General features: G+C 44.2%; 1 protein-coding gene across 2 annotated transcripts in view; it reads left to right on the forward strand.

The window, feature by feature from the left end:
- Nucleotides 1-22,306, forward strand: part of LOC115137514 (beta-1,3-glucosyltransferase-like) — a 167,276-nt gene that overhangs the window by 76,518 nt on the left and 68,452 nt on the right. For both annotated transcript variants that reach the window (XM_065024671.1, XM_065024672.1), the window contains exon 4: nt 20,821-20,930. In XM_065024671.1, coding sequence (XP_064880743.1) covers nt 20,821-20,930 — 110 coding nt within the window. The remainder of the gene's footprint in view (nt 1-20,820; nt 20,931-22,306) is intronic.

The following is a 22,306-nucleotide window of genomic DNA, read 5'->3' on the forward strand; positions in this document are numbered from 1 at the left end:
TGGAAGGTTGGTTTTCCTCCCACAGTGTAAAGTTATGCATCAATAGCTTTGATTTATTACCAGATTAAAGGAGCAACTTGCATAAGGTCTGGATGCCTAATATGGAATACATTATGACTGAAGGAGTCTGTATTGAAAACATTCATACTTCTGGGGAGATAACAATTTAGGCAATCCCTAGCTGATGGGCTGCTCAGTCCTTGCCATGTGGGTCTGCCGTCCTGTGGGTTGTCACTCTGGCTTTGGCCTAACACACCCAAAACTAAAAAAATACATGTTTTCATTAAGATCCTAAACCTGAGTAGGGTGTGTGGTTTGGGGTTACATACACCTTAGCCAAATACATTTAAACTCATTTTTTCACAATTCCTGACATTTAATCCTCATAAAAAGTCCCTGTTTTAGGTCAGTTAGGATCACCACTTTATTTTAAGAATGTGAAATGTCAGAATAATAGTAGAGAATAATTTATTTCAGCTTTGATTTATTTCATCACATTCCCAGTAGATCAGAAGTTTACATGCACTCAATCAGTATTTGGTAGCATTGCCTTTAAAATTGTTAACTTTCTTCAAACTTTTTGGGTAGCCTTCCACAATCTTCCCATAATAAATTGGATGAATTATGGCCCATTCCCCTGACAGAGCTGGTGTAACTGAGTCAGGTTTGTAGGCCTCCTTCCTCGCACATGCTTTTTCAGTTCTGCCCACAAATTGAGAGATTGAGGTCAGGGCTTTATGATGGCCACTCTAATACCTAGACTTTTGTCCTTAAGCCATTTTGCCTCAACTTTGGAAGTATGCTTGGGGTAATTGTCCATTTGGAAAACCCATTTGCGATCAAGCTTTAACTTCCAGACTGATGTCTTGAGATGCTGCTTCAATATATCCACAATTTTCCTTCCACGTGAAGCCATCTATTTTTTGAAGTGCACCAGTCCCTCCTGCAGCAAACCACCCCCACAACATAATGCTGCCACCCCCGTGCTTCATGGTTGGAATGGTGTTCTTCGGCTTGCAAGCATCCCCTTCCCCCCCAAACATACATTAATCTCTAGGAGACAGAATGAGGGGTCTGACAGCTGCGTGGTCCCAAGGTGTTTATACTTGCGTACTACTGTTTGTACAGATGAACGTGGTACCTTCAGGCATTTGGAAAATGCTCCCAAGGATGAACCAGACTTGTGGAGGTCTTCATTTTTTTTTCTGAAGTCTTGGCTGATTTCTTTTGATTTTCCCATGATGTCAAGCAATGAGGCACTGAATTTGAAGGTGGGCCTTGAAATACACCCACAGGGACACCTCCAATTGACTCAAATGATGTCAATTAGCCTATCAGAAGCTCCTAAAGCCATGACATAATTTTCTGGAATTTTCCAAGCAGATTAAAGTCACAGTCAATTTAGTGCATGTAAAATTCTGTCCCACTGGAATTGTGATTCAGTGAATTATAAGTTAAATAATCTGTCTGTAAACAATTATTGGAAAAATTACTTGTGTCATGCACAAAGTAGATGTCCTAACCGACTTGCCAAAACTACAGTTTGTTTTCAAGAAATTTGTGGAGTGGTTGAAAAACGAGTTTTAAGGACTCCAATTTAAGTCTAAGTAAACTTCTGACTTCAACTGTATGTTTTTTTTTGTTTTCAAAACGTTCCCTTGGGAACAAAAACAAAATTAAGGTGGGAACTGGGAAGGAACTTGTGCTGGGAGAGAGTGGAGTTATTTACTAGACTGGTGGGGGCCGGGCGTGCAGGTGGCTCGGGCTGGCAGGTCAGTCTGACTGAAATTTGATATAGAGGATGTCTTAAAGTCAAACAAAAGTCTTTGTAGTTTTTCAAGTTGTCCATTTGTTAGTCTATTGGTTAAAGGTGCAACAATATTTATTATTGAATTACCTTTGATCTTGTTCAGTCTGATGAATCACATTAAACATACTTAATAATGATCTCTTACCTAGCTTGATGACAGTGGGCATGTTTGCTTACTTTTTGTTCTAAATAGAGACGGCATATTGGATATTGTAAAAATGCAAGAAAATAGCTTTAGATGTCCCAAAAAAATCTGGGGGAGGACCATCCGACCCCCCCGCCAGATTATGTCTCCCCCCACTTCTAAACCCAAAGTGGTGCCCCTGGTGTACAGTAAGTGTATATTTTGTATTTGTGAAATTATTTTGATGTGATAGTAAAGGGCGTTATGTTTCTAGAATCATGTTGCAATAGAGTATTTGGCTGTTTTGGCTGCCAGAGCCAGTCTACCGCTGAAAATAACATACAAGGTTCTTGGACCTTAAAATTAAGAATACATCTTGGGCTAAGTGGGCTAACCTTTTTCGGTTACTGTACCACTGTCGGTCAAATTCATTTTGGTCTGCCTGGAGTACCCCTGAAGTGTCCCTCATGTGCATTTTACCAGTAGGCCTAAGGTCTCAGGAGACTTCCCAATTACCAACTGTGGCTTGGCCAAGTACCCCTGGTTGAGAACTAGGCTGGGAACAACTGCATTTGTACATATACTCTAGCTAGCCTAAAGAGACCGCTCTACGTTAAAACTAGAACCACAAATTCAACAGAGAACGTATCTTCGCGTAGCATACTCACTTAAATTTGTATCGCGTACAATCGGGGAAATATGTACAAATAGGTTGGCAGCGTTGATAAAGGCTGAGTGAAATTGGCATTCTGATTCAGTCCTATTTTGACTAGATGGGTTACAGTTTATGTCAGAATTGACTTTCCGTGGCAGGTTAGGATAATTTACGCTGCAGTTAAAGTGAGTTAATGTAGCAGGTTATGAGAATTAGATTAAGGCTATGAAAATGGTTCTGTTTAGCTAGAATGAAAAGTAATTCAACTTTATTAGAAGTCAATTTGACACAAACATTCTCCCATCTAGCCATGACCATTATGTCCGCGGTAAAGGCACACTGGCGGCGTCTAAATCCATGATTGCCATTGGTTAGCAGTCTCACATGACCAACACACAATAAACACACACACAGTGCCTATAGAAAGTCTACACCCTGTGGGGGCATATTTCTTCTTTACCAAATGAGGAGAGTTACAAACTTCACACACCAGTCAGAGTTATACTTAAACTACATTTGCAATAGCCTTTCAATGATGCGCTATCTCTAATGAACCATTGAAAAGTACCACCAGAAAAGTACAAAGCTCTTTTATAGCCAAGATACACCCCTCTCAACTTACACTGACGAACCACAGATCTTAGGAACAGTTCACAAAGAAATACTTTTTCTTGAGAAAGGAGTATCCCTTAGCCAGATAACATTCACTTTAAATTGGCTGGACCACATCTGGCTGGACCACTCAAGGACATTCAGAAGACACTGCTGCGTTGTCTTGTCTGTGTGCTTAGGGTCGTTGTCCTTCGCCCCAGTCTGAGAACCTGCTCCAGAGCGCTCAGGACTTCATCAAGGACTTCTCTGTGCTTTGCTCCGTTCATCTTTCCTTCGATCCTGACTAGTCTCTCAGTCCCTAACGCTGAAAAACATCCCCACAGCATGATGCCACCACCACAATGCTTCACTGTAGGGATGGGTCCAGGTTTACTCCAGACTCCAAGCAGGCTGTGATGTGCCTTTTACTGAGGATTGGCTTCCGTCTGGCTACTCTACCATAAGGCCTGATTGGTGGAGTGCTGCAGAGATGGTTGTCCTTCTGGAAGGTTCTCCCATCTCCAGAGAGGAACTCTGGAGCTCTGTCAGAGTGACCATTGGGTTCTTGGTCACCTACCTGACCAAGACCTTTCTCCACTCCGCTCAGTTTGGTCGGGCGGCAAGCTCTAGTAAGAGTCTTGGTGGTTCTAAACTTCTTCCATTTAAGAATGATGGAGGCCACTGTATTCTTGGGGACCTTCAATGCTGCAGACTTTTTTTGGTAGCTGTCCCAGATCTGTGCCTCAACACAATCCTGTCTCGGAGCTCTATGGGCAATTCCTTTGACTTCATGGCTTGGTTTTTGATCTGACATGCACTGTCAACTGTGGGACCTCTTATAGACCGGTGTGTGCCTTTCCAAATCATGTCCAATCAGTTGAATTTACCACAGGTTACTCCAGTGAAGTTGTATAAACATCTCAAGGATGATCAATGGAAACAGGATGCATCTGAGCTCAATTTCGAGTCTTACAGCAAAGGGTCTGAGCACTGTAAATGAAAAAAAATGAAAAAAAATTGCAAATATTTCTAAATGGGGTATTGTGTGTGTGTGTAGTTTGATGAGGAACAATATGTATTTAATCCATTTTAGAATAAGGCTGTAACTTCACAAAATGTGGAAAAGGTGAATGGGTCTGAATACTTTCCGAATGCACTGTAATTGTTACTGTGTGGATTTCCTTTAGCGATTGTAAATGTGCTTATGGCCCTGAAGATGATTAGGCCAGGCTAAGCCTGGGCAGTGCTATCTATTGTTCTTCGAGCCAGCGGCCTCATATCCATGCTACTGTATGACAGGGAGCCAGCCCATGATGAGAGTTATCCTCCGTGATGCCCTCGTAGGAGGCCCGCTGACAAGTTGCTGACAGAAACCTTATTGTAGGCTACACCACCAAAAGCTCTCCTCTAAAATATGTAGCAGCTTAAAATAGTCTAACATGTTTCAACACACTATACATCAGGGCCACTGTGGGAGTACTTGTCAAAAGTGCTCGGCTGTGTGTGTGCCTCTCGAGGAAAAATCATACAAAGAAGATCTTGCCTCTTGCCACTCTTGTCTTCCCACTCGGTTTGTCTCCCGTTTTTTTCCCCTGAACTCATCTGACCTGCGCTTTATTTCTTAGATCAAGGCATCGAGCACACCCACCAAACACAAAATATTAGAAACATTATCCCACACTAGTCTATTAAGGAAACACTCTCCCATTGTACTTCCTCTATGCTCTCTCTCTCTCTCTCTCGTACTATGCAGAAACATGCTGTTTCGGTACTAAGTGGCGATGATGTTGACTAGATCCAGAGTGCTCTTATAAGGCGTTGAGGTTTAAAAGCAGATGATGGGAATGAGGATTTGGAATCTGTTAAAACTAAATAGCCTCTGGGTCCTGAATTATTGATGCAAAGTAGAGGGTTTAAAGCTGCCTTCAACACTCATTTGCTGAGTTTTCCACGGAGACCTGGACTGCAGCATTTATAATGAATGTGATTAAAGTAGGCGTACAGGCCCCTCTGAACTACAGGAGTTGATTCTGGCCGGCTCTCATTCTGTGCCCATTACTCTCTGAGAATCGTAATAAGGACATTGTGTTTTTCTCTCTCCCCCAATAACGAGTCAGGGGGAGACTGACTCATTCTCTTTCTCTCTCCCAATCTCTCTCTCTGTCCCCCAGCTCCCTATTTCCCTCCTCTCCAAATCACGGAGAGATATTTATGACACTGACCTTTCCCGCCACAAACTGAAAGTTAAACACACCACGCTTCTATTGATCCCTGCGCCGGGCAATTAAAACTCGGTATGAGTGGAAATCGTTTAAACTTTCTGTATGACACATGGGCCAGTGGCCTGCCCGAAATTTCCCTATTGGAATATAAATTCTCTCCATCCGACTGAATCGAACCCTCAGCAGGCCTGAAAGTTGGCCATATTGAATTTGTACTTTTGGATAGAATATCCCTTAGCGCCTGGGGATCGGTATTAGATTGTGGCGCTATCTGGCGTAACGGACACGCTTGAGCAGCTCAATGCTCTCCTGTGTGCCCCATCTCTTAGGAGCTCCCAATTGGATCCCTAGCAAGAGAGAGAGAAATGGAGTGTGTTTTTATGGCAAGAGATGGATAATTCCGGAGCGGGATAATTCCAACATGCCAACTGATGCAAGCCATCGGAATGCGGCATCTTCCTACACCGACCCAATTAGAGGCGGCGGCGAGGACGCGGGGCCCTCCGCTTATGGAAATCAGCTATTGACATCCTCCGTGTCTGTCTGCGCTGATGGCTACAATAGAGAGCTTTACATCTGCAATGACACATCTATTGTTCTCCACACAACACACTAATGGCCTCAACGGTGGCAGAGGAGCTCTGTCCTTCTCAACAGAAGCCGAATGTCATTTGACAAAGAAATTGGTCTCATTGAAATTGCACGATTGATCTGCCTCGATCTTTCCCTTTCTATGTATTGTCTATGCTTATGTGTTTAACCTCGCGCGGGGGTGAAGTTGGGCCCTGAGCTGTGTGAAGGGTTAAGCGCCAGTGAGCTGTAGTTAGGACCACACCTGCAGCACTGATGGGGTGACCCCCTCCCCCTCTCTACCCTCATGCTCCTCTGTTTCCTATCACTTCACCCCCTGCCACCCTGTTCCTTCCTGCTCAGTTGACACAAATCCATGTGTCAGTATGGATTTGTGTCAACAAGGTGACAGCACTGCAGGGCCAGGCAACCACATGCACAAACACAATTTGTATGCTACATTTTAGCATGTATGTGTGCCCACGCATGAACACACACACACACACACACAGACTTACTTTACAGTGCAGCCATGATCTGCTCTGTGCACAGTCTACTGATCATCACCATAAACACACTTGGCTTTGCTTTTCTATCTCTCTTTCTCTCACTCACACCCAGAGCGCATCGAGCATCAACTCTAACACACTCCACTGCCTTCACTGACCAGAGAGGGTGATTGTGTTTTTGTCATTTATCAGAGAGGGTGATATTACAGGAAGGCTGGCTCCATGTGATCAGAAAAAGGAAAGGAATGGAGAGGGGCAGAGCTTTCTGTCTCCTTCCAGGCAATATATATATATATTTTTTTATCTATGGACTGCCCCCACCTCTTGTAGGGAGAGGAAGAGGAGATCAGCTCGGTGACCTGGCAAAATAAATAATCTGAATATGGTGTGAGGTTGACGACTGTGTGTGCGTGTTTGCTTGCGTGCATTTGTGTGTCTGTGGTGTCTCTGTCCGTGTGAATGTATGTCCGTGCGACCTCACAACCAGTGCCAAGGGACTCCACTATCTCCCTAGCCACCTTCTTTCCTCTTAAGCATCGCTCCACACCCTTCTCAGCCGCTAGCCATCGCAGAGCAAAGCGGGGAAATCCACTTCCGTTTGTCATTGAGAGGCATCTCTTTGTGTTTTGAAGTGTCTTTGGCATGGGAGCCGCCATTTTAAATAAACTCTGACGTAATTCGATAGATTTATCGAACCCTCACTTCCCCTGGGACTGCCTGCTGTGGCTGTCGGGATATTAAAAGAGGAACGTGGAGAGGCATTCGGGGCTAAAGGGCTAAATTGAGAGGACGGGAGGACAAGGCATGATGGAGATTAGGTTAGAAGGGGGCACTGTACCAGGATTCATAATTTTCCTCTCTTCATGTGTGCACCACAAGGCACCCTATCCCCTAAATAGTGCTCTATGTAGTGCTCCATGTAGGGACATATCCTCCACACATCTGGCGCCGACAGAGATGGCCGCCTCGCTTCGCGTTCTTAGGAAACTATGCACTATTTAGTTTTTTTAATCTATTATTTCTTACACTGTTACCCCAGGAAATCTTAAGTCTTATTACATACAGCCAGGAGGAACTATTGGATATAAGAGCAACGTCAACTTACCAACATTACCAGGAATACGACTTTCCCGAAGTGGATCCTCTGTTTGGTCCACCACCCAGGACAATGGATCGGATCCCAGCAGGCGACCCAAAACAACGGTCCCGCAGAAGGGGCTGACGGGGCATCCTTCTGGTCAGGCTCCGTCGACGTGCACATCGCCCACCGCTCCCGAGTATACTACTTGCCAATGTCCAGTCTCTTGACAACAAGGTAGACGAAATCCAAGCGAGGGTTGCCTTCCAGAGAGATATCAGAGATTGCAACATTCTCTGCTTCACGGAAACATGGCTCACTCGGGATACGTTATCAGAGTCGGTACAGCCTCCTGGTATCTTCACGCATCGCGCCGACAGAAACAAACATCTCTCTGGTAAGAAGAAGGGTGGGGGTGTATTGCCTTATGATTAACGAGTCGTGGTGTGATCATAACAACATACAGGAACTCAAGTCCTTTTGTTCGCCTGACCTAGAATTCCTTACAATCAAATGCCGACCACATTATCTACGAAGAGAATTCTCTTCGATTATATTCACAGTCGTGTATTTCACCCCCACCCCAAGCAGGCACCTCGACGGCCCTGAAAGAACTTCAATGGACTCTATGTAAACTGAAAACCACGTATCCCGAGCCTGCATTTATTGTAGCTGGGGATTTTAACAAGGCTAATCTGAAAACAAGGCCCCCTAAATTTTATCAGCATATCGAATGCGTGACCCGGGCTGGCAAAATCCTGGATCATTGTTACTCATCATTGTTAATCGACGCATACAAAGCCCACCCTCGCCCTCCTTTCGGGCAAATCTGACCACGATTCCATTTTGTTGCTCCCAGCCTATAGACAGAAACTAAAACAGGAAACGCCCGTGCTAAGATCTGTTCAATGCTGGTCCGACCAATCTGATTCCACGCTTCAAGATTGCTTCGATCACGTGGACTGGGATATGATCCGATTAGCGTCGAACAACATTGATGAATACACTGATTCGAGCTAAGCGTCAGTATAGAGACAAAGGAGAGTCACAATTCTACGGCTCAGACACGAGAGGTATGTGGCAGGGTCTACAGTCAATCATGGACTACAAAAAGAAAACCAGCCGTGTCGTGGACCCCGATGTCTTGCTCCCAGACAAACTAAACAACTTCTTTGCTCGCTTTGAGGACAATACAGTGCCACCGACAAAGGCCTGCTACCAAAGCCTGCGGGCTCTCCTTCACTGCAGCCAATGTGAGTAAAACATTTAAACATGTTAACCCTCGCAAGGCTGCCTGCCCAGACGGCATCCATAGCCGCGTCCTCAGAGCAGCTGGCTGGTGTGTTTAAGGACATATTCAATCAATCCCTATCCCAGTCTGCTGTTCCCACATGCTTCAAGAGGGCAACCATTGTTCCTGTTCACAAGAAAGCTAAGGTAACTGAGCTAAATGACTATCGCCCCGTAGCACTCACTTCCGTCATCATGAAGTGCTTTGAGAGACTAGTCAAGGATCATATCACCTCCACCCTACCTGACACCCTAGACCCACTCCAATTTGCTTACCGCCCCAATAGGTCCACAGACGGCGCAATCGCAATCACACTGCACACTGCCCTAACCCATCTGGACAAGAGGAATACCTATGCTATGTAAGAATGCTGTTCATCGACTACAGCTCAGCATTTAACACCATAGTACCCTCAAAACCCGTCATTAAGCTCGAGACCCTGGGTCTCAACCCTGCCCTGTGCAACTGGGTCCTGGACTTTCTGACGGGACGCCCCCAGCCGGTGAGGGTAGGAAACAACATCTCCAACCCGCTGATCCTCGACACTGGGGCCCCACAGGGGGTGTTCTCAGCCCTCTCCTGTACTCCCTATTCACCCATGACTGCGTGGCCATGCAATCCTCCAACTCAATCATCAAGTTTGCAGACGACACTCCAGTGGTAGGATAGATTACCAACAATGACGAGACGGCCTACATGGAAGAGGTGAGGGCACAACGCATCACCGGGGGCGAACTACCTGCCCTGCAGGACACCTACACCACCTGATGTCACAGGAAGGCCAAAAATATCATCAAGGACATCAACCACTCTGAGCCACTGCCTGTTCACCCCGCTATCATCCAGAAGGCGAGGTCAGTACAGGTGCATCAAAGCTGCGACCGAGAGACTGAAAAACAGCTTCTATCTCAAGGCCATCAGACTGTTAAACAGCCATCACTAACATTGAGTGGCGGCTGCCAACATACTGACTCAAATCTCTAGCCACTTCATAATAAAAAAATTGGATGTAATAAATGTATCACTAGTCACTTTAAACAGTGTCACTTTATATAATGTTTACATAACCTACATTACTCATCTCATATACTGTATACCATCTACTGCATCTTGCCTATGCCGTTTGGCCATCGCTCATCCATATATTTATACATTTACATTTACATTTAAGTCATTTAGCAGACGCTCTTATCCAGAGCGACTTACAACTTGGTGTGTTCACCTTATGACATCCAGTGGAACAGCCACTTTACAATAGTGCATCTAAATCTTTTAAGGGGGGTGAGAAGGATTACTTTATCCTATCCTAGGTATTCCTTAAAGAGGTGGGGTTTCAGGTGTCTCCGGAAGGTGGTGATTGACTCCGCTGTCCTGGCGTCGTGAGGGAGTTTGTTCCACCATTGGGGGGCCAGAGCAGCGAACAGTTTTGACTGGGCTGAGCGGGAACTGTACTTCCTCAGTGGTAGGGAGGCGAGCAGGCCAGAGGTGGATGAACGCAGTGCCCTTGTTTGGGTGTAGGGCCTGATCAGAGCCTGGAGGTACTGAGGTGCCGTACCCCTCACAGCTCCGTAGGCAAGCACCATGGTCTTGTAGCGGATGCGAGCTTTAACTGGAAGCCAGTGGAGGGAGCGGAGGAGCGGGGTGACGTGAGAGAACTTGGGAAGGTTGAACACCAGACGGGCTGCGGCGTTCTGGATGAGTTGTAGGGGTTTAATGGCACAGGCAGGGAGCCCAGCCAGCAGCGAGTTGCAGTAATCCAGACGGGAGATGACAAGTGCCTGGATTAGGACCTGCGCCGCTTCCTGTGTGAGGCAGGGTCGTACTCTGCGGATGTTGTAGAGCATGAACCTACAGGAACGGGCCACCGCCTTGATGTTAGTTGAGAACGACAGGGTGTTGTCCAGGATCACGCCAAGGTTCTTAGCGCTCTGGGAGGAGGACACAATGGAGTTGTCAACCGTGATGGCGAGATCATGGAACGGGCAGTCCTTCCCCGGGAGGAAGAGCAGCTCCGTCTTGCCGAGGTTCAGCTTGAGGTGGTGATCCGTCATCCACACTGATATGTCTGCCAGACATGCAGAGATGCGATTCGCCACCTGGTCATCAGAAGGGGGAAAGGAGAAGATTAATTGTGTCGTATGTACATATTCTCATATTCTTATTCATTCCTTCACACTTGTGTGTATAAGGTAGTTGCTGGGGAATTGTTAGATTACTTGTTAGATATTACTGCATGGTCGAAACTAGAAGCACAAGCCTTTCGCTATACTCGTATTAACATCTGCTAGCCATGTATATGTGACCAATAAAATTAGATTTGAATAGGATGCCATATGGGACAGAGCCTTCCTCTCTATTGTTTGATGATTCATCGAAACCCATGTGGCACCAGGGCCAGTGAATTCACTCTTAATTAGTTGATTTTTTTTTACCCCCGGTTTCTCCTCTGCTTTGACATGGGGGGGGGGTGTATTTATCTACACAATGAGAGATTGGCACACAGCTTATCTGATGATCGCACTAGTCGCAGGCAGTTGGTGTAATACTGCTGTTTGGTGTAGTATCAGGACACTAAAGCCGTCGTGGACCTGCACCTCGGGTTTTAGAATACAGTACACGGGCGCAGAGTATAACAGACATCACACTCTAACTAAGCGGACTGAGCAGAAGGGCGTTTAGAGGGGATCTAGAGGTACAAGAGATGTATTTTGGCTCTAACCTGATCTTTCAGAGGGTGGTGTGTGTGTGTGTGTGTATAGGAGAAACGATAAACAAAAGCCTTTTGATCTATTGGGGATCTGTGATGGGGTGTGGCTAACCATGGTGGAGAAAGAGGATGCACACCCAGAGCAACACACACAACATTAAAAAGATATGACACCGATCCAGTGTTTACCCTTTGTTATGTTTGTTCCTTGTATAATGACAAACCGGAGCATAGGTTTAACTACTTCTAATGAGCATATACTTCAGCTAGAAAACTCCTTGTTTAGCCATGCGAGGCATTCTTCAACCACCTGCCCCCCCCCCCCGCATAGCCTGCTGGGTAACGTAGTCTAAATGTTATTAACACAACAACACATCTTCTTTCCTTTAAAATAAGTTAAAAATAATTACTTTTCTATTTATCTACACGACACATCACATTTGTTTACTCAACCTGCATAACACGCAATTTTCAATAACACACACTTCTTTCCCCCAATTGTTTTTTTTTTACATTGCTCTCATCGCTTAAGAGGCAATAAACATATTCTGATGTATTATTTTTTCAACTAAATATAGTCTTTCCAACAATACAATATTGTGGCTCTATTTCTTTTCACATAAACAAAACATTCAGTACTTTTTTAAAAGCAATTCTCAATAAGCCTTTCAGGGGCTAAGACAGTCCTTTTTGGTCTTTCTGCTGAAGTGCTTCCTGAAACAGTTGGACAGCGTTGTCAGTCAGGGTGTTCTGACTGATTTGTCCATTTCTAAAGGCATTTGATGCTTCAGCAGTATCCTCCTGATGATCCTCTTGAGTGAATGGCTGAAGCCTTAGATCCACTCTGTTTCGTCTCAGTTGTGATCCATGCTCTGTTTGGATCTCATAGGATCGTGGTGCAACTTCTCTCTGCACACACCCTTGCTGCATCCAGGTTCCTGTAGTGATGTCTTGGAGTCGTTTATGATCTCCAGGTTTCAGTTCAGGTAAGTGTCTTGCACTTTTGTCTTGTCGCTGTTTTTGTTTGTCTTTTTGTTTTTCCTTCGTGAGTTTGACTTTGTGAGCACCTCTGGGTGTTAGAAAGTCCTCATGGATGGATAGGTTGGTTCTGATGCGACGTCCCATCAACATGTGTGCAGGTGAAAGTCCGTTCTGCAGCGGTGCGCTGCGGTAGATCATCTGATTTTTGAGGAAATCCTCCTTTCCATCGTGCCTTTTTCATCAGACCTTTGACAATTTTGACTGAACTCTCTGCTAAGCCGATGGACCTTGGGTAGTTGGGGCTGGAGGTGTTGTGTCGGAATCCCCAGTCGTTAGCGAACGATCGGAATTCGGAACTTGAGAATTGCGGGCCATTGTCCGAGTACAGTTCAGACGCAACCCCATGTTGCATTAGCGGCTCGGCATGCTGCTTTGGCCTGTAGGTCAAACACAGTTCACATGAAGCAGTGGTCTGGCTGATTTCCTGGTTCATTCTTGGCCAGTACATTACTTCTCGTGCTCATCGTTTTGCATTTTTCCTCACCCAAGTGGCCCTCGTATTTTCTGTAGCATTTCTTTGTGTAGTGTCATGGGAATCACAATCTTATTGCCTTTGAACACTGTGATCCACCATGGTGAGCTCTGCTCTGCACATCCAGTAATCCTGTATTCTCCTTGGACAGTTGTTTTTGTTGAGCGGGCCATCTTATCAGTGTTGTTTCTTTCAACTCTGTCATTGTTTGGTCAGCTGCGGAGTCTCTTTTGATCTGCTCCATTCTCTCAGAAGACACAGGAAGTGATGCTACCATCATGTCGACGTAGGCCTGAATCTCAGTGTTTTTCTGTGTGTCGAAGCTCTCTTTCTTGTCGACTGCTCGAGAAAGAGTGTGGTGGCAAACATGAACTTTCCCGGGGTATAGATCATCTTCACATCATACTTTTTCAGTCTGATCAACATTCTCTGGATTCTCATTGGACAATCATTCAGTGGCTTCGACATGATTGACACCAATGGTTTGTGGTCGGTTTCTACTTCGAAGTTCCGTCCGTAGACGTATTGGTGAAACCTTTCGCAAGCGTATGTGCTCGCCAGTAGTTCTTTCTCCATTTGTGCATACCTTGTCTCTGCGCCTGTCAAGGCGCCTGTCAAGGCTCTGGACGCATAAGCGACGGGTTGCCATGTGTCGTCACGCTGTTGCAGAAGAACTGCTTCCAGGCCAAACTGTGATGCGTCTGCAGAAATCCTTGTGCTTTTCTCTGGAACATGAAACCTGAGCACGGGCTCTTCTGTGAATGTCTTCTTTAGGTTTTTGAAGGAGTTTCCCTGTACATGGGACCATTCCAATTCATTTTTCTGTTCCAGAAGACATCTGAGTGGAGCGGACTGTGTTGAGAGTTGAGGTAGGAACTTTGCAAGGTAGGTGATCATGCCCATGAAGTGTTTCACGTCGTCCTTGTTCTTCGGGCGCTCCATGTTGTTGATGGCTGATGTTTTCCTCGGGTCTGGTTTGACTCTATCCTCTGAAAGAAGGATAGAAATCTGTACCTGCCCTCAGGTGTGTTGAATGTGCATAGCCTTGAGCTTGCATCGTCTAGCTTCATTTGCCAGAATCCTGGTGTGCCATCAAGCTTACTGAACCACTTTGCTCCAGTAAACTGCAACATTATCTCTTCTCTGGTTGGCTACTTGAAATACTCTCTCTTGATTGCTTTGTTGAGATCTCTCGGGTCTAGACATATCCTGAGATCGCCATTCTTTTTTCACCACAATAACCAGTGAGTTTACCCAGTCTGTAGGTTCATCCGTTTTTGTGATGATGTCCATCTTTTCCATGCGTCCGAGTTCCTCTTTGAGCTTTTTCCTCAGTGCAAATAGAACTTTTGTCATCGAACACATCCTCATACTCAGCCAGTAGTGATTCTTGGTAATTTTCACTCTGTGATGTTACTACATACACTCTTTTCAACAAATTGAGCTTTTCACATGCATTGATTCCGAGAATAGGCTGCACACTCTTCCACAATCAGCAGCTCTGCTCTGAACTGTTTCCTTTGTGCTGTAAAGTTACTATGCAGCTTCCTTTGACTGGTATGTTCTCCCCTGTATAACCAGTAACATTCATTTTGGGTGTATTTTGCTCTTCACCTTCAGTGTTTTGTAGTCATCCAGCGACAACAGGTTTAGCTGTGCTCCAGTATCAAGCTTGAATGGTATTCACAGTCAATGGCACAATCCATTCAGCATTTACTGCATTGCATATTTCCACAGAATTAACAAAGAATTCTTCAATCTCCTCCTTGACTGTGTGAATTATTTTCTTGGTAGCCTGAGCTTTGCAGCATTTTGAGAAATTATTATTTTTCCCACAGTTGTTACAGAATTTGCCATATGCAGGGCAATTTTTCGGCTTTTGGATAAATCCACATTTTCCACATGTAGTGTTTGGATTTCTCTCTTTTGCTTGTTTTTGTTTTGTAAGGCGTTGTGTGTATTGCTCCTCTCTTTTTATTGCGTACATTGACGTCTCATCCCTGCACAGCTCTTTAGCTTGTGCTCTGGTGGCTTCAGCTGCTCGACACATTTACTGCTTTATCCAAAGTTAAATCTTGCTCACGCAGCGATCTCTCCTTGAGTCCATTATCAAGTATGCCACAGACTGTCTTTCACTAGTGAGTCTTTCAGATTTTCATATTCACAGGTTTTGCTCAGTGTGTTCAGCTCATCCAAAAACTTGTATCTCTCAAACGTGACGTTCTGGCTTGGTACAAAGTACTCCTCAAATTGAGTCATTAGCACAGTCAATGTGAAGTTTGCCTCGTCTTGCTGAAAGCTATTGTAAATGTCCAATGCATCCTCTCCAATAACATGCAGAAAAATGGAAGCTTTCAATTTGTCATCATCTCCCCCTGCACCACTGGCTGCTAGGTAGATATTGAATCTCTGCTTGAAACATTTCCAATTGTCAGCTAAATTGCCTGTTAACTGCATAGGAGTAGGAGGACTAAGCCTATCTATGACGGAGAACAGGAACAGTGTCAATTTCTCTTACTTCAGTATGTTGTTCATCAACTTGCTCGTCAACAGATTCCAATGCAGCCTTGCTCTCGCTGCCGTCACTCTCGCTGCTGCGGCTCGTTGTCCTCACTCTTGCAAGCTAGCATCTTCGACTACTCACATCACTTGACTTGTGGTAGAATGTTCAATTTTCGTTGCGGAAATTTGCAGTTACTCCTTTCTTTTCTGTCTCGTCATAGTGACTACCAATCTGACACCATGTTATGTTTGGTCCTTATATAATGACAAACTGGGGCGTAGGTTTAACTACTTTTAATGAACATATACTTCAGCTAGAAAACTCCTTGTTTAGTCATGCAAGGCATTCTTCAACCACCTGCCCCCCCCCCCGCATATCCTTCTGGGTAACGTAGTCTAAATGTTATTAACACATAACACACCCTTGACCCCAGTGCAGTTTTTTCAGGCCCTGTGTGGGAATGGGTTCAAGTGCCATCCAGTGTGCTTGCATCATCTCTTTCTCCTCCCCCTCTACCCCTCTCTCTCTATTCTCCCTGTTGCTCTCCCACCACTACTCGCCAGAGGAAGATTACAGACCTGACACTAGCTGCTGTGACTTGTTTGTTTTTGTTTTTAAATCCCTGTGTTACTGTTTGTTAAAAAAGCTTTGCAGAAACACAAACCTCCCCGCCGGTAATCATAATTTACGACACGTAATACCTTTGACTACATTGCATTGTGTGCAAATACTTCAGCAGCCAATTAAAATGTCCAGGACTTCAAAATGGTTTGTTTGAGCCCTAATGCGAGAGCATGTACGAGGCCAAGGTCTCTAAAGGGTAGACAATTTGGTCGGATATGCAACGAAATATTGTGATGTGTGACCAGGAGTTTTATTTTGGGAGCACTGTGCGACTATGAAAAAAATCTCCCAGTTAATAATTGTTGTAATGATGAAGCTACACTGTACTGTTGTTTCCTGAGTGCCCTAGTGAAACAAGCGAGTCCAGACTCGTACGTGTCATGATAGCACCATTACTACAGAGAAAACGACTTGCATCTAGCCCAACTAGCTCAAATGATCTGACCCATATTACCGGCACAATATTTTTTTTTCTTCCTATGCAGCGGATCACCGGGACCACATTTTACATCCATAAACCATGTCGTGGGCCATTCTAAAACTACTCGTGCGTCAACGTTGTTAACCATCTGTGTACACTTTGTTTAGACATTACTTCATTGGCTAGCTGGCTAATAACCTGGTTACTTTACCAGTATAACCCAACCATTTGGGGACACAGAAAGAAAGGAAAAGGGATAGCTTCTTCAGGAGATCAATGATCATAGCAATGAATGAATGGTAGTTATCTTGCATGTGGTCATCACAAACCTGATGTTTTCAAAGAGACTGTGTACCATTTTCAATGTGATGCATCTCAGTAGGAAAAGTGTGATTTTACACAATGTAGAAACCTAATATTCCACAAATGACGTTGTAATTTCAATGACAGGTATTCGTATCAACGTTTTAGCTTTGATATTAAACGGACGTGTTTACAATGTTACATCTTAGTTTCTAGGGCACCACATGTGCTTCAGAAGTAGCTAGAATTCATATAGGCTCAATATAGGCTGTATCTCCGTCAATTAAAACAAACTTATTTGAAGTGCTCTTAACTTTTTAAAGTTGGGAGCACCAGTGCCAAGGAGAGATGTTAATTTAGAAACCTGACGGGACCCCAGAAGGTTACAGCAGAAGTCATTACAAGGAGTGCTGCCTGAGAGGCTTGGCTGCTAGCCTGGCCAATTTGCTCCTCTCTAGTTTCTACACCTGGATGTGGCTTGTTTCCCTACTGGGGCGGCCCCGTAGACATATTCTGTGTTTATAGGCTAGGCCTATACCATGTAGCCTAGGTTCCATAGATTTAGAGACCTGTTCAAGAGGTTAGAAAGGGAGACCAATATCCAGAAGGTTGCTGGTTCAAATCCTGGTAGGGACAATGAAAAGTGGGAGAGGATCTGACAATCTCAAGGAAGGCTGCTCGTTTAAAATCCTCGGCTCCATCCATCCATTCAGGGAGTCAGTCAGTCAGTCAGTACAGCTGGATGTGGCCTACTGTCCCAATGTGTGAGACAACTATACTGAACAAAAATTGAAACGCAACATTTCAAAGATTTGACTGAGTTGCAGTTCATATAAGGAAATCTGTCAATTGAAATACATTTATTAGGTCCTAATATATGGATTTCACATGACTGGGAGTACAGATATGCATCGGTTGGTTATAGATGCCTTTAAAAAAGGTAGGGGTGTGGACCAGAAAATCAGTCAGTGTCTGGTGTGACCACCATTTGCCTCATGCAGCGCGACACAACTTCTTTGCGTAGATTTGATTAGGCTGTTGATTGTAGCCTGTGGAATGTTGTCCCACTCCTCTTCAATGGCTGTGTGAAGTTGCTGGATTTGGTGGGAACTGGAACATGCTGTTGTATACGTCGATCCAAAGCATCCCAAACATGCTCAATGGGTGACATGTCTGGTGAGTATGCAGTCCATGGTAGAACTGGGACATGGGGCCGTGCATTATCATGCTGAAACATGAGGTGATGGCAGTGGATGAATGGCACAACAATGGGCCTCAGTATCTTATCACGGTATCTCTGTGCATTGAAATTGCCATCTTTAAAATGCAATTGTGTTTGTTTTCCGTAGCTTATGCCTGTCCACACCATAACCACGAGTGGTTTGACATCAGCAAACTGCTCGCCCACACAACGCTATACACGTGGTCTGCGGTTGTGAGGCCGGGTTTTGGACGTACTGCCAAATCTCTTAAATGAGGCGGCTTATGGTAGATAAATTAACATTAAATGCACTGGCAACCACTCAGGTGGACATTCCTGCAGTCAGAATGCCAATTGCACACTCCCTCAATACTTGTGGCATTGTGTTTGTGTGACAAAATCGCACATTTTAGAGTGGCCTTTTACTGTCCCCAGCACAAGGTGTGTCTGTGTAATAATCATGCTGTTTAGTCAGTTTCTTGATATGTCATACTTGTTACGTGGATGAGTTATCTTGGAAAAGGAGACATGCTCACTAACAGGGATGTAAACAAATTTGGAACATTTCAGGTATATTTTATTTCAGCCCATGAAACATGCAACCAACACTTAACATGGTGCGTTTATATTTTTGTTCAGTGTATATTTTCACAATCCTCAGAGCAAAGGGCTGTAAAATCGTCAAAGACAGTTTTGGAGATTTGATGCGGGTCGTTGGGTATAATTCCATTGAACTGTGTGATGGGACCAAAATTGCACACATTCTTCACTCCATTAATCCTTCAGCCAGGTTGTTATTCCGTTGGCAAGCGAGAGAGACCGAGAGCTTATGTAGCTTACAGTCGTTCCAATGGCCACCGATGTGATTCGTCACCCTGGCAAGGCCCCCATTCCATCATTACTATTCTGTAAATGGATGCCGACTGCATTAGTGGGGCCTATAATATGAGCCCTATAGAAAGTGACAATAATGATATGTAAACGTTTCACACGCTGAGGCGGCCCACTTCCCTGAAGAGCGATCAAGGCTGATAAGAGACATTGTCGAGCTGCTACAGCAAACTATCAGCAGGCTCCCTGTTAAGCTCAGGCTCGTTACACACTGGAGAAACTCAATAATATTTACTAGGCTGCCCATCTTGTTTCTCTGCCCTTGCCACACACAGTGGACAGCAGGGCTTTAGGCTGATTCAGCTATCTGTTGGGTTCTGTCACTACATTAGTTAGTCCCCATCTGACTGATCATCATTTACTGTCGTGTGTGTGTGTGTGTGTGTGTGTGTTTGTGTGTGTGAGACAGTGACATTTGTCACTCAGTGCAAATAAAGTTCTTATTAAGGGGATGGTGATTGTCTACAATGGAGGTCAGAGTAAGGTAGTGTTGTGTTGGAATTTAAAAGAGCTGTTCATTATCCCTAGAATATCTTTAGATTGGGAATGTGTTGTGTGGGAGTTTAAGAGAGCTGTTAATTATCCCTAGAATATCTTTAGAAAGGGAATGTGTCGTGTTGGAATTTTAGAGAGCTGTTAATTATCCCTAGAATATCTTTAGAAAGGGAATGTGTTGTGTGGGAGTTTAAGAGAGCTGTTAATTATCCCTAGAATATCTTTAGAAAGGGAATGTGTTGTGTTGGAATTTAAGAGAGCTGTTAATTATCCCCAGAATATCTTTAGAAAGGGAATGTGTTGTGCTGGAATTTAAGAGAGCTGTTAATACACCCTAGAATACAGTTCCCGCTCAGCCCAGTCAAAACTGTTCGCTGCTCTGGCCCCCCAATGGTGGAACAAACTCCCTCACGACGCCAGGACAGCGGAGTCAATCACCACCTTCCGGAGACACCTGAAACCCCACCTCTTTAAGGAATACCTAGGATAGGATAAAGTAATCCTTCTCACCCCCCTTAAAAGATTTAGATGCACTATTGTAAAGTGGCTGCTCCACTGGATGTCATAAGGTGAATGCACCAATTTGTAAGTCGCTCTGGATAAGAGCGTCTGCTAAATGACTTAAATGTAAATGTAAAATGAATGTGTTGTGTGGGAATTTAAGAGAGCTGTTAATTATCCCTAGAATATCTTTAGAAAGGGAATGTGTTGTGTGGGAATTTAAGAGAGCTGTTAATTATCCCTAGAAAATCTTTAGAAAAGGAATGTGTTGTGTTTGAATTTAAGAGAGCTGTTAATTATCCTAGCTGAAAGGGAATGTGTTGTGCTCTGTTAATACAGAGCTGTTAATTATCCCTAGAATATCTTTAGAAATGGAATGTGTTGTGTTGGAATTTAAGAGAGCTGTTAATTATCCCTAGAATATCTTTAGAAAGGGAATGTGTTGTGTGGGAATTTAAGAGAGCTGTTAATTATCCCTAGAATATCTTTAGAAAGGGAATGTGTTGTGTGGGAATTTAAGAGAGCTGTTAATTATCCCTAGAATATCTTTAGAAAGGGAATGTGTTGTGTGGGAATTTAAGAGAGTGTTAATTATCCCTAGAATATCTTTAGAAATGTAATGTGTTGTGTGGGAATTCAAGAGAGCTGTTAATTATCCCTAGAATATCTTTAGAATGGGAATGTGTTGTGTTGGTTTGGCACAAATTCACATCCTGTGCTGTTTTTCTGACCTAATGTGTGCGTATTTCTTCTTTTTAAACCTGGTGTGTGCATGTCTCTGATCTGTTCCTGTGCTGTTTGTGTGTTGCAGACCTGCGAGAGATAGTGTTTGTGATCCAGAGCCAGAGTAACTCATTCCACGTGAGTCGGGCGGAGAGACAGAGAGCAGACCTGTTACAACAGACTCAGAGCCTCACACAGGTACCACCAGCGCCACCAATGCCTCTTAGAGTCGCACACACAGCATACGTTTTACTATCCTGTATTTACATTCAAAATCCTATTTTCCCTGAACCCTAACCTTAACTCCTACCCTAATTGTAACCCTAACCTGGGACATGTCCCCATGAGGGACTATTCCTTGTTTTACTATCATTGTGGGGACATTTGTGGCTTTCCGGTACCCAGAATGATAGTAACACACACACACACACACACACACACACACACACACACACACACACACACACACACACACACACACACACACACACGTTTTTAGAGAAACAACAGCATCCCTTTACTTCAACCATCTTCTCTAAGCAATATTGTTCATGGCCACAAATAGCTGTTATTTACCTACTTTCCTCTTTGCTCCCTGTGGACCATATAGCCGTTACTCTTTTGGAATAATTTGTGTGGAAAACCATCAGTTTAGTGTAACCGTGTCAAGTTGAAATACCACCATTGGTATACCACCATTGAATTGCTTTTTGGTGAAGCTTCCAGCCAAAGTGTTTCAAAATGGTGGTCAAGTGTGTTTGTGAGACAGAGGATGCAAGATCAAATACCAGTGCAGGCTTGTGAGCGAGAAAGCTAGACTTTTAAATAAAGCCATTGAGAGTGGTTACATTTCTCCAGCCCCATCCCTTACCAAAACAGTGGCGGGGTGTCTGCGTTGTTGTTTTTTGAACTGCAGATTGTTCCTTTAACACCGTGTTATAAAACCTAATTAAGGAGTGGAGTTGATAAGTTCTGTACAGAATACCGTAGACAACCAATGAAATAAAGGATATGTCTTTTCACAACAAACGTAATCAATGAAAGAGGCACCAGTGCAGCCCATGCTTTTTGCCACATGGTGTCAGCATTGCTTTTTATGTGAAGGAAACGATCATTGTCTCAGTTTGTATCCCCATCTGAGAGGTAGAGAAAACGAGGTACTGGTAGCATAGTGTATTGTCCAGTAGTGCAATGAAATAAAGTAGCTTTCACCTGGTCAGTCTGTCATGGAAAGAGCAGGTGTTCTTAATGTTTCGAACCAATCACGTGTTCTTAATGATCGTTTCGAACCAATCACTCCAATAGATCTGGCAGGCCTCCCTATAGGGGTTATACACTTAGTATACAAAACATTAAGAACACCTGCTCTTTCCATGACATAGACTGACCAGGTGAAAGCTAGGATCCCTCATTGATGTCTCTTGTTAAATACACTTCAATCAGTGTAGATGAAGGGAAGGAGACAGGTTAAAGAATGATTTTTAAGCCTAGATACAAAAACACATGGATTGTGTACAGTATTTGTGCCATTCAGAGGGTGAATTGGCAACAAAAAAATATCGAAGTGCCTTTGA

Source organism: Oncorhynchus nerka, linkage group LG11, assembly GCF_034236695.1.
Source record: "Oncorhynchus nerka isolate Pitt River linkage group LG11, Oner_Uvic_2.0, whole genome shotgun sequence".
Lineage (NCBI taxonomy): Eukaryota > Metazoa > Chordata > Actinopteri > Salmoniformes > Salmonidae > Oncorhynchus > Oncorhynchus nerka.